This window comes from Neolamprologus brichardi, chromosome 22 (assembly GCF_056152115.1).
Source record: "Neolamprologus brichardi isolate AB-2024 chromosome 22, ASM5615211v1, whole genome shotgun sequence".
In the NCBI taxonomy this organism is placed as follows: domain Eukaryota; kingdom Metazoa; phylum Chordata; class Actinopteri; order Cichliformes; family Cichlidae; genus Neolamprologus; species Neolamprologus brichardi.
In genome coordinates, this window is record NC_142124.1 from 5,940,634 (window position 1) to 5,958,114 (window position 17,481).

The following is a 17,481-nucleotide window of genomic DNA, read 5'->3' on the forward strand; positions in this document are numbered from 1 at the left end:
AAGGGGGGCAATACATAAACATTTCAGAAGAGGTTACAACCCTAAATGTAAATGAACCAAGATAAATTATGTTTTTGAAGTGATTCTATATCAATCTTTGAGCTTCATTTGAGGCATATTTTTGCAGTGTATGCCATTAAAATAAACAACAAATAAACAACAAAAAGCTTCTATAAGATGTTATTATGTTACCTGCTGGGAATTTTAATCATTATATAACATGTAAAACTTCAAACTGTGGAAGAACTGAAACAGCCAGACTAAAGTCATACAGAGAGTGGAGCACAGAACAGCTTGAATGACGGTCACGTTTGTGGATTTAGTCTCTCAGACTGTTCAGAGACATTGTCAGGAGCTGTAAGAACAAAAAGATAAAACTAAAATTTTCTATAATGTACAGTGAATGTTGATTTCTGTTAGTAAACACGCTCCAACTCTCTAGATAAACATGCAACAAAGAGTCAGGCAAGCAGAAATATGAATAGGGAAGTCACATTATCAAGAAGCCATGAATACAACAGCATAAAATACAATAACACAACATAATAAAAACAAGCGTTCCTGTGATGCTTAATGTTTTTAGAGAGTAGTGATGAGATTATAAGTGTGCTTTATGTTCTAAATGCCTGCAGGAGTATGTTCTACGCTGTTCCACATGAGCAAACTCTTTTCCTCAAATGTAGTTCACAGGTAGAGACTTAAAAAAATGGTGTTCTGCACAGCTATGAAGATCAGCAGCTCTGTAATTATCTATAACACGGATGCTTCTCACATCATCAGTTTACTGTAATATAATAATTTCACTTTGGCTCTGAGACTTATTTCAGACTGTGAGTGTTTCAGTTTAATGTGAAATTTGTCAGTATTGATTAAAACACAAATTCAAAAATTAAAATCAACATTTCCCCAACAGATCTCTCACCTTTCTTTCTTTTGTAAGCGACAAACACCACAGCTGCCCCAACTGCAACAGCTGCAATGAGGACGATCGCTAGAACAACCGCTGTAGCTCTGATGTCAGCGGGCTTCTCTGTTGAACAAAATGTGGAAACACTTTATAACACAGAGCACAAATGAACTAAAGAACAAGTGAGGAAAGACTCAGTAAGGACCTGATAGTTGATGCAGCTGACATCTCTGATTGAAACAAGAAGCGACACAAAACCATTAATACTCAGTTAATACACCAACATTAGACATTTGTCTTGTGCACACTGAAGATAAAAAAACACTACATATAGTATTTCATTACATTTTACTTACTTCCGTTCTCTGCTATTTATGTTCCCTTTTCAGTGAAGCATCTTACTGATTTGTTATTAATTTCTTTCTTCTTTCTTCTTTATCAGCTACTAAAAGTATTGTTTGATTGGATTGGTGAATATAAATGTGGCAAAGGTCAGCTTATCCAACATCGCCTCAAGAAATGTAACAATTTAATGTAAAACCTTTACACCATTATAAAAACATGATAATACATGATAGTATATGTAATTCTATTTGTGAAAAACATAGCTTGTTAAAGTTGTTAAAGATGGACCAGGCAGTCAAGAGGAAAAGAGAAAGACCACAGAGAGGATCTGTGGATGTAGTAAAAGAGTACATGCAGAGGGTTGGTGTGAGTACTCACCTAACTACTCAAATGATTCATAACCGTCGCAGGATCCAGTCTTACCCCAGTTTGTCTTGATCACTGCTTTGTCCAGTTTGGTGATGATGTCCTCGTTCACACCAGAGAGCTGAAACACACAGTCGTACCTCTGCCAGTCTTCAGGTGTGACTGAAAGTTTCAAATCAACACTCATCTGGAAGGTCCCATCATTGTTGGGGAGGCTCTCTGTGTGATGCACACCTTCATGAATCTCCTCTCCATCTTTCCTCCAGAACATCACGGCACCGTGAGGATAGAAACCTGTAGCGTGGCAGCTGACTGGAGAGGAGGACGACTTCTGGAGGAGAAACACTGAAGGTAGGACTGAAAAGAGATAGGAAGTTGCTACATTGTCTTTAAATTGCAATATAAATTTTCTATTTTTTTCTACATCAGATTCTGTAATTCTACCTGCTGTCTGCAAAAAGATCCTCCCATACTGCAAATACTTCTTTAAAAGCTCAGGGCATTTATAGATGAAAAGTTCTTTATTGTGTTCTAATCGAGTTTTTTCAGTATCCCATCTCAGTTTGGTGATGACAGCCTGTGGTTTTGCAGTGATCCATGTCAGTTTCTGCAGGTCCAATGCTATAAAATCTTCTCCATCATAACCGTACTGAATGAAGCCATTAACCTCTCCAGTCTCATCATCCCATTCACAGCCATTCATACTCTGCAAAATATGAACACCTGTAAAAAGGCAGCCAGAAAAACTGCATGAAACCAGTAAGATGTCAGCATTGCAGACACAAAAACAGAGGATCAAACAGTTACTGGCCCAAAAATCAGTCTATTATCTTGTGGTCACTGTGGGAGGTTCACATTTTTTCTCTGCTTCTTTCACTGTTCTTTTTTTTTTTTTCATTTTTCTGAGTAAAGTAGCAGATCTCATTATCATACTTTACAAGCACACCATTGTTTTTCTTGTGACATTACCAATAAGTTTGATGTGTCACATGACCCTCTTCCTAATGAAAAAACAAAAGTTGTATCCAAGATGGCCGACTTCTAAATGGCCACCATGGTCACCACCCATCTTGAGGAGTTTACCCCCTCACATATACTAATGTGCCACAAACAGGACTTTAATATCACCAACCATTCCCGTGTATCCATATAAATGGCCCACCCTGTATATCTAACCTAATTTAAAAAAAAACTTTTAGTTTTCTATTTCAAACCAAATCAGGATAAATACAAATATTTTCAGCAGTAACAGGTTAGACAAATCCATACCTCCAGTTTGGTTGAAACGTTGCCTTAAACTCCCAATGTAATGTTTGAAATCCTCATTGGTGTGCAAAGATTGATCAGCGTACCACTGCAGGTGCTGAGGATCATCCTGCATGAGCTTTTTAATCCATTCTGTTTTGGGTTCTGCTCTTCTTGTGCTGCTATCATAGTAACCTCCCTGAACTCCATCAAAAAGGGCAACAGCCACAAACTCAGGGATGCTCTGGACTCCAGTTGTGTGAGTGAAGAAATACTGCAAGGAGTGTTTTACTGTAACAATGATGAGACTCTGAATTAGATGGCATTGCTGTTATATAGACAACTTTCTTTAACTACTCTCAGCATTATATTTAAAGATTTATATATTTTGTCAGTAACTCTTTAAGTAACTTCTAAAAAATCCTTTCCAAAATAAAGGTTTAACTGAGATCACAGATAATATGCTAATGCTGTTTGGTGTACATCTTCAATGAAACCTGAATGCATTTGTCAATTAGAACTAATGAGAAATAAACATTCTCAACAGAAACACTGAGAAAAAACTGCTTTCTCAGCAACATCTCAAACTACTCAGTTACTGTATTGTTCGTGGAGCCTAAAGTAACTCTCCCTGGGTTTATAATGGTGGGATTAAGGGCAACAAGGCAGTTCTTCTAATTGTTCACCATGCAACCAATAAGACAGGATTTTTATGTATAAGCGTAAATAGCTTACTATTTAGTCTTTAAACAAATGTCCAATTTCCATCTTCCACTCTCTATAGTCCAGATGTTGCATCCACAGGAAGAAGCCAAAACTGCTGACAAGCATTTCTTAAAGCATGACAAGTTCAAAGACCTTGCTAAAAATTTTTTAGATCCAGTTCATGGAAATGTACATGTGTATCTGTACAAATTATCCATCCATCCATCCATCCAAATATCTAGTAAAGTTTAAATGGGCACCTAGGATAGGCTCCAGTTCAAATGCTACCCTAAACTGGATAAAGAGAAGAAAATGGATGGGTGGGAAAACAACAGTGCTCTGACTGGACTCGTACAAACCACAAATCAACATTTTACCCACCTGTCAGCTGTTTAAGACCTTCGGATAGTTTGGGAAATATACACATAGATGACATGTTCAGTATAATGTAACATTGTGGCACCATAAAGTACAAAATGAGCAAATGTGTCTTATCATTCCATTCAAACTGGCTGCTGAAGGCTTGTGCTTACCCTCATATTAACTTATTTCATTAAGAATTTATTGTTTATTAAGTAACCAGGTTAGCATGATTTCCACACAAACAATATCCTTCAATCTTCAGGGTATATTCCCTAAAGGTTATTTTTTTAGAAGGGTCCTTGAAAGTTTTGACCTTAAGAGAATCTTTTGGGAACATTATGTGAATAGCCCCAAAACATCCAATTTCTGTAAGGCTAGCTAGACAACTTAGCCATTTTTGGAGTAATGATATGAGTGAAGGTGGCTCCCCCACCTTCGTCAAATCAAACAAAATTGATGTCAAACGTTTGTGCTAAGTGTGTGCTGCAAAAATTTTTGTTTGTGATGATTTTGTTTTAAAGATATTAATAAAAGTTTTTAGAGTTTTTTTTTAGAGGTTATCCAAGGTCAAACAGCCCCCCCAACATTAACGAAAACAGATAAAATTGGTGTTAATCAACTCTGCTAGGTTTCTGCTGGTTTGTGATGAACTAGCTATTGTTACTGTATTAAACTTGAAATGCTCAAAAGGTTCTACATACATGTAATTTGACAATTCTGAGTTTTCTAACAGGAAGCATGCCTACATTTTTCAGATAGTTTTGTATTTTGCAAATAGTTTTTTTCTCCGTCAGAATGCATAGTTTATTTTAACTATTAAAAGTGAACCTAGTTTTTTACTTTTAAAGAGTGTGATCATGATAAAAAAAAAAAAATCCAATACTGGTTTATGTTTCACTGCCTTTTCACTGTAAAGAAAGGGGCTGCTTGGCCTTGGATGACCTCCAGAATCTTTAAAATGATAGCACCAATAACCAAGGTTTTTGCAGCACAAACGTTTGACATCAATTGTGTTTGATTTGAAGAAGGTGTGGGGCATCACTCAGATGAATTATTGTCATATTTAGAATGTTAACATTGATAAAAACATATTTTCAAATAATGATCTTTCAGTGTGATAATGTTGTTCATACATAGAAAGTATTCATAATGTTGCAGCTCTAATACTGTCATTATATTATAATAATGAGTGCTATGTCTATGTGCTGTTGTCTCCACCTGCTTCTGCTCATACTGTACAAGGCCTGAGACCAGTCGGCTAAAACTTTCATTGAAACAGCCAATTTCGACTTATACAACACAGAAAACCTTAGACAACAACATCAGTAGCGTCAGAATAACTTTTAATATTTCCATTTATTTTACATCCTGTGGGAAAACAGACTATCTCAGTTCCTTTAACTATCCCTCTACCCCACAATAGTACACCAGCTAGACTGACAGTAGCTCACTTGACTCAAATGTAGTTTTTGACCTTTCATTCCTGAGTTAAATAATAGCGCTTTTGCTTTTCTTTTAGCCAAAAAGGAAAATAAAATAACAAACTGTTTCTAACGTATTGAGTGGACAGCCTTCAACTCACCTCCTGAGTCTCACTCTGCAAACTCTCCTGTTACTGTGTTTATATGTTTAAAACACACACACACAAACACACACACACACCAGAATAAAAAGCAGAGCTGCATCTCTAAAAAAGCAAAGGTGGACGTCTGTGCTGTCAGAGCAAGATAGTGTGTACACGCACATTTCCACCACTCACAAAGACAACAGAAAACATACTTTAACTGTTCTTCAGCCTGTGTGAAGTGTGAGTTGGGGAAGTGAAAGAGTGGGGGTTTGTTTTGATTCCGGAGAGAGCATTTTCCCTGTTGTTTTGGCATTGGCAATGGCCACAAGTGTTACTGTTCTTAATAAACAGCCAGTAAACGGAATACCGATTGTCTCTGTCTTCTGTCGGAGGAACGCTACAATATACACAAATAATAATGACAGAGAAAGGAGGGTCCACCCTCTGAATATGTAATCATGGATTTAGATTACACCTGTTATTGCTCTACTCTGCTACTCACTCTAGTGCAATTTGAGTGGGCGGTGAGGAATGATTCACAAACTACAGCCTATTCTGAAGACAAGATTTCTGTTGGAGAAGAGATTTTTTTAAATGATATATTATTATTAATTACAAAAAAGTAAAAAGCCTGTATTTAAAGTCTGGCTGTCCCAGTTCCCAGTTAGCTGCTGAAAACGGCTTGTATAATATATAGTGGATATGACAGCACATTAATCTGTCGACATCGCTATTTACGTTCTTTTTTTTCTTTTTTCAAAAGTTGATTTGTGGTCTGTGATTTATGGAAGCAAATGTAAAACATACAACTGTACACGATCTCTCTCTCCTCTCATTAAAAACATATTTTCATTTAGTTGTAAAAGTGAAACTGAAGACAGACCTAGTGCAAGTATCCAAAGAAAATATGAAGAATCTTACCTGATGATGAAAAGTGACAGAGGAAAAGCAACAATAAGAACCTTCCCATCGTAACTTTATTTGGGTTATACATATAGGACCAAAGCAGTGAGCTATTGTTCTAATTTAGCCCGGGGATTAATTCACATGAAAGAGGAAACGTTTATGCATTGTGCCGAAGTGCATGTGAAACATCACATCCCATCCTAGAGACTGCGATCAAGATTATGACTCGGGGTCAAGAGCCGCCCACGACTCCACTTACAAAACACTTGTGCTTTATTAAAAATGAAAGCTTTATGTTAAAGTATCAAAACTAATTAATTTTTTATTAACTTTAATGCTTTGCATATAAAGTTTTTTTTAACCCTCTCAAGGCAGGCGTTGCAGATTTGCAACAGTTAACCTTTAACAGTTAACAACCTGATTACCTCACATACATATTTTATGAGTTTTTTTTACTCAGAAGTACCACTGAAGGTATTCTTTTGTGCATTAGCAACAAAAACTTAATTTGAGCCTGAGAGGGTTAACTTGATTTTGACTCATCTAAAATAATAATAGCCTAGTAGATGCAACCCCGATTTAAAACAAATGCTGTCTTAAACCTAAATTAAAACGGAATGCAATGATTTTCTAATTTTATTGTATTCAAAACAGAAAAACATAAAATATATTAAATGCTTAAAGACATATTTTTGTATTTCATGAAGAATATTAGACAATTTTAAATGTGATTACAGCTACATCATCATACAGCTCATTGAGAAATTCACTTAAGCAAAACATGATTATTTTTTAATTATTGAATTATTTATTTAGTTTGTATGATGCAATCATTGATCTTATTGAGTCTGATTAAAATATGACATCAATTTTGGATGAACGTTTGCACATATGAGTGACCCTGAAGAAGAATGCACTGAGAATTTAATGTGAACTATGAGGGGTTATTTTAATGATATGGGAAATGCAACAATAATACAACAATGACAAGAAAATTGTCGCCAACTACTGGAAGAATCTGGTGATTTTCTTTTTTCTTTCTCTTTTATCATTGAGGATGCAGACTGTGGAAAATCAAAGGACAGTACATACCACAAGAAAACAGAGAAGTGAAAACTCCTAACAGAAACCCAGGGACAATTGTTGTTATACTCTTGTCTGGTTACCAGACAAGAGTATAACAACTCTTGTTGTTAACCTGCACCTCTTTACTCATCCATGTCATAGATGCAGATATTAGAGATAGAAGACATTTCTGTACGATCTTCAGTCTACTGTAATACAGTCACTTCACTGTAGCTCTGAGACTTAGACTTATTTCAGACTGTGGGTGTTTGGACCTATGTTAAATTTCCCAGTATGGATTAAAACACAAATTAAAAAACAAAAAACAAAACCTAAATACAGTGTTTCCCCATTTGAGATTTCACAACTTTCTTAATTTTGAAATAAACAAATGCCACACCTGCAATGCGAGGAACAAATTAGAAAGCACCTGATAGTTGATGTATGTGAATCTGTGATTACAATCACATAACCTTTAACCACATAACTATTAATACTCAGTTAATACCTTAGTCATTCTTCTTTTGCATGCTGAAGTATTGATACAAAACACTCTACATAGTACCTCATCGCTTTATCACTAAAGCATCTGACTGAATTGTTAGTATTTAGTTCCTTGTGAACTGATAAATCACAATCAAATATTACAGACTGCTGTGATCAGAGGGCATGTGAATGTGATTGGATGCTGAGCTAAACCACCTTCACAGCATATTTGGTTCCACTGGACTCTGATTAACTGATAGGTAAATAATAAACCTGTGTGAGTAAAGAAAATAAAAGTTTTCCCTTCTCTGAACGACAAAAATATTGATAATAATCATCTTAAAAATTAAAGGTTCAAAACAGATTTATCTGATTTGAACCTTTTATATAAGAAAACCTGACTCCTTTCACACTGTTTACACCAAACCTTTTCATCTGTATAATTTATGATAGCAATGAAAAAGAGTTGTGACACCAATAAAATTCCAAAATTATACACATGGTAAAACATATATTTGTCTGAATCCTGTTTTATATGCTCATAAAATGAATAAATGAGCATTGATATTTAGTCTATGAATTACCTACAAAAGCAAAACAAATATGCTGCTGTTTACAGATTTGGTTAAATGGTTTTTTCTTACCTGCAAATAAAGCAGGGCAGAAGAGAAGCTACACAAATAACTTCATCCTTTCTGTATGGTTAAAGCTCCAGGATTATCAAACATTGAAAATCTGATGGACTGGACTTGAAACTGTGCAAGATTCAAACCATCACCCACCAGATCAACTCTGATGAAATAAGTCCTCCAATCTAAAAAAAAAAATATTTGCTCTTACCCTCAGAAACGGCCCAAAATAAGCCCACCTACAGCTGGCAGGAAAACCACAAATGGATGGTGAATGATCAATAATGATGATTTGTTTTGTTTTTTTTCCAGATATGTCATGCTATATGTGTAATGTTTAGACTTTTTGTTTTTAGTCCCCTGTTGAGAAGGAAGGTTCAGAGGTTTGAAGTTGTTACCATCATGGGCTCATTCGATTAGAAGGAGATTAAACAGTCATCAAGCATTTACAAGATTCTCCTTTTATTTAAAGAATCAGTAAGGAAAGACACACATGGACTGCTAACGCTGAAAAGAAACAAAGAGATTTAAGTTACTCATTACCTTAAACAATACAAAATCACAAGATGTAAACAGAACCTCACTTCCGCTGCCGCCCCGTGTGGGAGTGAAGAAAGAGTGATCTATAGGTGAATGCAGTCCTTATATAACATATGACAGGTGAGTGCAATTAAGGGCAAGCACCACACCCAATCAAAAGTGAGAGAACTAAACGAGGTGCATCTGGTCAACCGCCAATGATACTTGCAAGAAGAAAAAGAAGAAGAAGGTCATCAAGAGGATCGGAGGATTCAGGAGTGAACTAAGATTAAAAGCCAGGAGATGGCAGTAATGCAACATTTTTGGATGTAAGCTGCCGTTAAACATGACAGAAGAAGAAGAAGAAGAAGGTGCATCTGGTGAAGTGAGTGGATGTGCTGGGATGTGCTTAAAGGTGAGTCTTTACAACATCCCCACTGTGAAGAGATGGTGTGTCATTTTACAACCAACTTTTTCTTAATGCTCTATGCTGAAAAAAAAAAAAGCCCCAAGCAGACATGGGTAAAGACAAATCTCTGAGCAAGTGGACAAAGATGACAGAAAGCTTGTTGGGACTAAAAGAACCGAAAAGCTCTGAACAGCAGTGGAGTCAAATGGTGGATACTCAGCTCCCCTCAGCCTTGCAGATGCAGAAAGGAATAGAAGGTATGGAGTTTGCAGGAGCTTAGCTGCTGGTGTTATATGAAGAATCTGTAAATTAGCGAAACTACAAGATTAATTTTACCATCGCAATCCAGCTCACACTGAGACCATTGTTTGTACTAGGTGTGATGTGTTGACAGTGAACCTAAAGTCCTCATAAGATTATAAATAATAATCTAATTTAAATAAATAATCTAAATAATCCTAGTAATGAAGTAAACTGACCCTACTATTGGATACCAGTAAGAGTACTAGTGTCAGCCTAGTGAAAGGTCTAAACAAGTATGCAGTCCAGTCATTTAGTAGTAATATCTGCAAGATTAAACACTAATCACTGTTTTAAATCTGTTTTTATTTATTTTAAGGAACTTCAGACTTCCAAAAATTTGTTTACATGAATATTTAGAACACTCCCATTGGTCTAAAACACATGTGAGTCAGTAGATTTATTGTGCAACCTAACAACGATATTCTCGTTATGATGCTATCCTGACATCAGTAATTAGAATTTGTAAGATAGCTGCAGTTTGTGAAGCTGATAAAATTCAAATATGAAAACCTTTTTTTTTTCTAAAAAAAACCCCCTACAAAATAAATTTAAAAAATAGCCTTTAGTGGAAGGCTAAACAGAGATATTTACTATGATAAAATATCTTTTATTACTAACTGTAAAACAAAAAAATAGTAGGAAACAATGTTTCTAATGTAAACACATAAAAAACAAACACAGTTTTCTTTACTGAGTGCACTCAACACAGAGAGTAGCTTTAACAGTTTTGTTGAATCAAGAACAGAAGTTACACTTAGAACAAAACAAAATACAAACCAAATGAAGTGGGACAACCTTTCCTGAGAGAAAGATCACTAAATCATACCAGGAGTTCACTCTGAATTTCACTGTGCATAAACAGTTGTCTGTCAGATCTGTGTGTCTATTACTGTTAAGAAATCCTAACAACTTTGACATTTCCCAACAGACAACAAGAGTGGATAATTTCCAAAGACATAGAAATACAGCACCACTGAATATATTTGTTATCCTTCCAACAGTCCATTATTTAGCCTACGATATACATTCATAACCTTTAAATTTGCAATCAGAAACTCAAAGACGAAAATTAAAATGCCCAGAAACTTGTGTTTTTTTTGTGTGTCTCCTCTTTTTAGAAGCCGTTTATCTAAGCATGACAAACGATTGATTATTTGAATGACGGAACAATGATTTATCCATATTATTGTAAAACAATAAAAAGCAGAAAAGGCTACCAGAAAATACATTAGAAGTCTTCTCTGCTTTGCTCTGTTTAACTCTGTAAACCTTTTTTTTAATTCCAGAAACACCTATGAGAAAGTCATGAAGCTCATTCTAGATGCACAGTAATAGCACTCTTGCATGGTCTATTCTTGATCTGTCTTTCTAAGATTTTAGGTCTGTTTCTATGGCATTTTAAGCATTTTAAACCACTTATAACATTTCTATCTCTTAACTATATTGTTGTTTTCAGTTTAGCTTTCATTCAAGAGAGATAATATATCTTGTATGTGTCACATCCAATGACAATAGCAAATATCTATTTTCACTCAGTGCAGTTATTGGAGTGTGAGTCCTCTTGTACGCCTGGTGCATGTAAAGGGTAAAAGCTGAATCCACTTCTTTCCACTTTCTCCTAAAATCTGTTTTCACTGTTTCGCTTTTCACATAAGGTTTTTACTTAAGAGATTGAAAGTCTCAGTTAGGATGAAATAATTCACATATGTTAGTGTTTAGTAATGATATTTTGAAAAGTTTGTGGGTTTTTTTGCCACTAACGAAGTATTAGCTCAGTAGCCCTCTAACAGAAACTAATAACATACTTTTCTGATACTGTTCAACTGTCTGCTGCCTTTAAAGGGTTCAATCTAAACTTCCCCAATCTCCGCTGATTTTTGGTTCTAGTAAATTTACTCTCAGCGATCTTTACTTCCCCTTTCTCACAATATCCTCAGATACTTGTCTCTGTGGTAAACTTTGGCCTGTGGCATTTTTTTTTATTGTCAGACTGTTTGTCAGTTGCTCTGTTCTCTCTGCTGCTTTCCTTAGATAAAGCTTTACTGTTTGTGTTAAAGAGTTCAGATCTGTGCCCACAGTCTTCTGTCTGAAAAACTATTAAATAAAAGAAACTATCACACTGACTTCAAACTGTTCCATTAGAGCAGCCGAATGCTCTGTAAGCTGTTTTCAGTGCATGATCAGTATCCAGACAAAATCACTGAAACACTGTGATACTGAAGGAAACTGAAAAACAGAATCAACCGGTCAGATCATCAAACACAGTCTAGGATGACTTTATATAGGGGATAATAAATAATAATGGGAATAATATATGCACATGTGATATAATAAATATTACATGCATTCCTCTCTCTCCCTCTCTGTTCCTCTCTCTCTCCCTCTCTGCTCCTCTCTCTCCCTCTCTGCTCCTCTCTCTCCCTCTCTGCTCCTCTCTCTCCCTCTCTCTTCCTCTCTCTCCATCTCTGCTCCTCTCTCCCTCTCTCTCCCTCTCTGTTCCTCTCTCTCCCTCTCTGCTCCTCTCTCTCCCTCTCTTTTCCTCTCTCTCCATCTCTGCTCCTCTCTCCCTCTCTCTCCCTCTCTGTTCCTCTCTCTCTCCCTCTCTGTTCCTCTCTCTCTCCCTCTCTTTTCCTCTCTCTACCTCTCTCTCCATCTCTGCTCCTCTCTCCCTCTCTCTCCCTCTCTGCTCCTCTCTCTCCCTCTCTGTTCCTCTCTCTCTCCCTCTCTGTTCCTCTCTCTCTCCCTCTCTTTTCCTCTCTCTCCCTCTCTGCTCCTCTCTCTCCCTCTCTGCTCCTCTCTCTCCCCCTCTCTCCCTCTCTCCCTCTCTGTTCCTCTCTCTCTCCCTCTCTGTTCCTCTCTCTCTCCCTCTCTGTTCCTCTCTCTCCCTCTCTCCCCCTCTCTTTTCCTCTCTCTCCCTCTCTGTTCCTCTCTCTCCCTCTCTGCTCCTCTCTCTCCCTCTCTGCTCCTCTCTCTCCCTCTCTCTCCCTCTCTTTTCCTCTCTCTCCATCTCTGCTCCTCTCTCCCTCTCTGTTCCTCTCTCTCTCCCTCTCTGTTCCTCTCTCTCTCCCTCTCTTTTCCTCTCTTTTCCTCTCTTTTCCTCTCTCTACCTCTCTCTCCATCTCTGCTCCTCTCTCCCTCTCTCTCCCTGTCTCTCCCTCTCTGTTCCTCTCTCTCTCCCTCTCTTTTCCTCTCTCTCCCTCTCTGTTCCTCTCTCTCCCTCTCTGCTCCTCTCTCTCCCTCTCTGCTCCTCTCTCTCCCTCTCTGCTCCTCTCTCTCCCTCTCTCTCCCTCTCTTTTCCTCTCTCTCCATCTCTTCTCCTCTCTCCCTCTCTCTCCCTCTCTGTTCCTCTCTCTCTCCCTCTCTGTTCCTCTCTCTCTCCCTCTCTTTTCCTCTCTTTTCCTCTCTTTTCCTCTCTGTTCCTCTCTCTCCCTCTCTGCTCCTCTCTCTCCCTCTCTGCTCCTCTCTCTCCCTCTCTCTCCCTCTCTTTTCCTCTCTCTCCATCTCTTCTCCTCTCTCCCTCTCTCTCCCTCTCTGTTCCTCTCTCTCTCCATCTCTGCTCCTCTCTCCCTCTCTCTCCCTCTCTCTCCCTCTCTCTCCCTCTCTCTCCCTCTCTGTTCCTCTCTCTCTCCCTCTCTGTTCCTCTCTCTCTCCCTCTCTGTTCCTCTCTCTCTCCCTCTCTGCTCCTCTCTCTCCCTCTCTCTCCCTCTCTTTTCCTCTCTCTCCATCTCTGCTCCTCTCTCCCTCTCTCTCCCTCTCTCTCCCTCTCTGCTCCTCTCTCTCTCCCTCTCTGTTCCTCTCTCTCTCCCTCTCTGTTCCTCTCTTTTCCTCTCTTTTCCTCTCTTTTCCTCTCTCTCCATCTCTGCTCCTCTCTCCCTCTCTCTCCCTCTCTCTCCCTCTCTGTTCCTCTCTCTCTCCCTCTCTGTTCCTCTCTCTCTCCCTCTCTGTTCCTCTCTCTCCCTCTCTCCCCCTCTCTTTTCCTCTCTCTCCCTCTCTGTTCCTCTCTCTCCCTCTCTCTCCCTCTCTCTCCATCTCTGCTCCTCTCTCCCTCTCTCTCCCTCTCTGCTCCTCTCTCTCCCTCTCTGCTCCTCTCTCTCTCCCTCTCTGCTCCTCTCTCTCTCCCTCTCTGCTCCTCTCTCTCTCCCTCTCTGTTCCTCTCTCTCCCTCTCTGTTCCTCTCTCTCCCTCTCTTTTCCTCTCTCTCCCTCTCTTTTCCTCTCTCTCCCTCTCTCTCCATCTCTGCTCCTCTCTCCCTCTCTGTTCCTCTCTCTCTCCCTCTCTCTCCCTCTCTGCTCCTCTCTCTCCCTCTCTGCTCCTCTCTTTCCCTCTCTCTCCCTCTCTGCTCCTCTCTCTCTCCCTCTCTGTTCCTCTCTCTCCCTCTCTGTTCCTCTCTCTCCCTCTCTTTTCCTCTCTCTCCCTCTCTTTTCCTCTCTCTCCCTCTCTCTCCATCTCTGCTCCTCTCTCCCTCTCTGTTCCTCTCTCTCTCCCTCTCTCTCCCTCTCTGCTCCTCTCTCTCCCTCTCTGCTCCTCTCTTTCCCTCTCTCTCCCTCTCTGCTCCTCTCTCTCCCTCTCCGTTCCTCTCTTTCTCCCTCTCTGTTCCTCTCTCTCCCTCTTTATTCTGACAATCAAGCCAAACACCAACATCATCAAATATACAGTTGAAACCAGATATTTACAAACTCTTCAGATAAAAACACTTTTTTAATTGTAACATCAAATCAGACTAAATGTTTATTTTTTTAGATTGATAAATATAAAAAACATGTTTGTTAACTTTAAGAGTAAAGAGAGAAACTATCTGTATTTCTAAATTGTAAATGGCACCAAACTGTATTAAAAACTGAGCCACACTTATGGAGCTCCACAATTCTTTTCCTGCTGTTTTGGTTGATATCTCTTGATTTTCCCATTTCAAAGAAACAGGCTCTGTGTTTTGCCTTATATGCATCCACAGGTGTGTCACCAATTTACTCACATGGACTCTACTAACCAATCAGAAGCTTCTTCAGCTCACAATGGAATCGTCTGCAGTTTTCTTATTAATGAACAATAAACTTGGTGTATATGTACTCCTAAATTTGATGTTTTATTCTGACATTTAACTAATTCAAAAGATATTTCAATATTTATTTATCTAAAACAAAACAGGTTTACTCTAAATTGATGTTGTACAGTAAAAAAAAATGTTCTTGTGTTTTCTATAAAGTGTATGTAAATATCTGATTTAAACTGTGAATATACTGCTGTGTATTGAAATTCCTCTTGTTTTGCATAGAAATATACTGAACAACATACAAAGCAGAAAGAGTTTTTTCTTTGAAAGAAGCACCTTATGTCCATTCTTGTATATCAGTACATTACTGAAACCGATTTATTTAGCCGTGGAGGGAAACAACTGAAAATATGAAATAAACACACATGTAAGCTAAGACTCTCTAAAGAAACAGCATTGTTGTTGTTCGGCTTTTCATGTCGCCATTTGTTGATTCACTTGAAGAGGCTGGTTACTGTGACACCAGCAACAAAATATTAGAACCAAGACATGACTGGGTGAAACAAATATTAGATAATTACCGTAAGCACTCAGAGATGTACACTTATCAGTGTTTTGAGAATCTGCCAGACTTCTTTAAATGATTATTTTTTACATTAAAGCAGCAGTTCAACATATCTAAAAAATAAATAAATAAATAAATATATGAATGTAGAATTGGTTAAAGTGTTAATTTTGTGTTACTTGATTGATAGCTGAAATCCTGAGACATTGCTAATGTGAACATCCATTAAAAAGATAATAAAACAATACATTTACAGTACTAGATTTTAGTCTTCAGTTAAAATATAGGGAGCTTTAGATTTTGCCTTTAGCCCTGGGATGAATCTGTTTATGTATCTTGTCTTTCTGAAGCTTTTTTCTTGTAACTTTAATCAATCAGGTCCAAGAAAATGTTGACAGACTGTCTGACTTGAATCATAAACACATCAAAATGTTTCGTTGAAGTATCTTTTTTCTCTTTCTCTGTTCAGGTGTCCACATAGTACAGAGTATAAACGGCTGTGAATGGGATGAAAACACTGGAGAGGTGACTGGTGTACTTCAGCTTGGATATGATCGAGAAGATTTTCTTGAATTTGATATTAAGACATTAACATGGATTGCTTTGAGACCAGAGGCTGCTATGATAAAACAGAGCTGGGATTCTGACATAGATGATAAAAAAGGAAACGAGGAGTTCCACACTCAGATTTGTCCAGTGTGGCTCAAGAGGTATTTGGACAGTGGGAAAAGCTCCCTGCAGAGAACAGGTACCTTTAAAATGATAAAAAAAAAAATTTAAATGTATAATGACAAAATATTTACTCTGATTTTATATTAAATGATTTAGAAGGTAACCCTGAATGACCACACACGCTACTGCACTGCTACAATGTTTTATTGACAATTGCTGGTTAAAGCTGTGATTAATAACTTCTTTAGGCAAAACTGTATTTAGAGATGGCAGGAAAAATAGAAATTGACAATGATTTTCCTAGTCATTCATACTAATGTGCTAATCTAATACTTAAACAGCATTTTTGATAACTAACACACACACACACACACACACACACACACACACACACACACACACACACACACACACACACACCTTGCAGGGGAAATCCAGAGTTCATGGAACGAATCCACGCAGGCGCAAGAAAAACAAATACATCACTGATTAAAACCCAGTCTTCTTGCTTTAATGCAACAGCATTATCAGTCAGTATTTCACACCAAATCACAACAACAGTTGCCTCAAGGGACTTTATACTGTAAAGCAGATCCTGAAATAATCCAAATCAGAATCAGAATACTTTATAAATCTCTAAGGAAATTATGTATATAATTATGTATGAAATAATGCATCAGAGAAAACCCTAACAATCATATGACCCCCTATGAGCCAGCGCTTTGGCAACAATGGAAAATAAAAACTCCTTTTAACAGGAAGAAACCTCCAACAGTACCAGGCTCATGTAAGGGGGGGGAGGAAGAAAGCACAAAAGACCTGCTGTGGAAGAGAGCCAGAGATTAATAATATATGTAATGATTATGATATGAATCATAGTTTGATTCTCAGGTTTACTTGACTTTCAGCAGTTTGACTTATTTTCTGCTGCTAGTATAATGGTTTTCATCTAACATGTACACTACATTTGCTTCTTTATTTTTCATCATATCTGTGTCTTTAATTTTGTCTAATCTAATTCTGTGTTGATTATTTCTCATCTTTTCTACTTCTCCATCCATTATCACTCCTTCTGTCCATTGCCTCCATTCATCCCTCTCCAACATCCCCTCTCTCCAGTTCTTCCATCATTGTCTCTCCTCCAGAAGACAAGAAAAATCTTACTCTCAATATAGAGCAGGGGTGTCAAATGTATGGCTGGCGGGACAATTTCATATGTCATAAATGGTCCATCGGGTATGTGGGGAGCCGAATCTTCAGCCCTACTGACAATTCATGCAGGCAGAGGTGGGATTTTATTTTGATGGGCACTCCATGCGACCAATCGCATGCTGGAACAGACTGGGATCATACCATTATACGAATGAAGGAAGGGGAGGAAGACAGTGTTGTGGTATAGGCCAGATACACAGAGAGACGGCAAGCAGCGGTGTGCCAAAA

The 17,481-nt window shown here is 38.0% G+C and overlaps 1 protein-coding gene and 1 pseudogene across 1 annotated transcript; one reads left to right on the top strand and one right to left on the bottom strand.

Annotated features, from left to right (window-relative positions):
• Positions 1-305: 305 nt before the first annotated feature.
• Positions 306-6,468, bottom strand: LOC102786443 (class I histocompatibility antigen, F10 alpha chain-like). Its single transcript, XM_087834737.1, has 6 exons — positions 6,420-6,468; positions 2,888-3,154; positions 2,063-2,341; positions 1,676-1,975; positions 923-1,030; positions 306-355 (listed from the first exon to the last, which is right to left on the bottom strand). The coding sequence occupies exons 1-6, from the start codon at positions 6,466-6,468 to the stop codon at positions 306-308; spliced, it is 1,053 nt and encodes a 350-aa protein (XP_087690863.1).
• Positions 6,469-9,621: 3,153 nt separating this feature from the next.
• On the top strand, positions 9,622-17,216 carry LOC148096659 (major histocompatibility complex class I-related protein 1-like; annotated as a pseudogene).
• Positions 17,217-17,481: the final 265 nt, after the last annotated feature.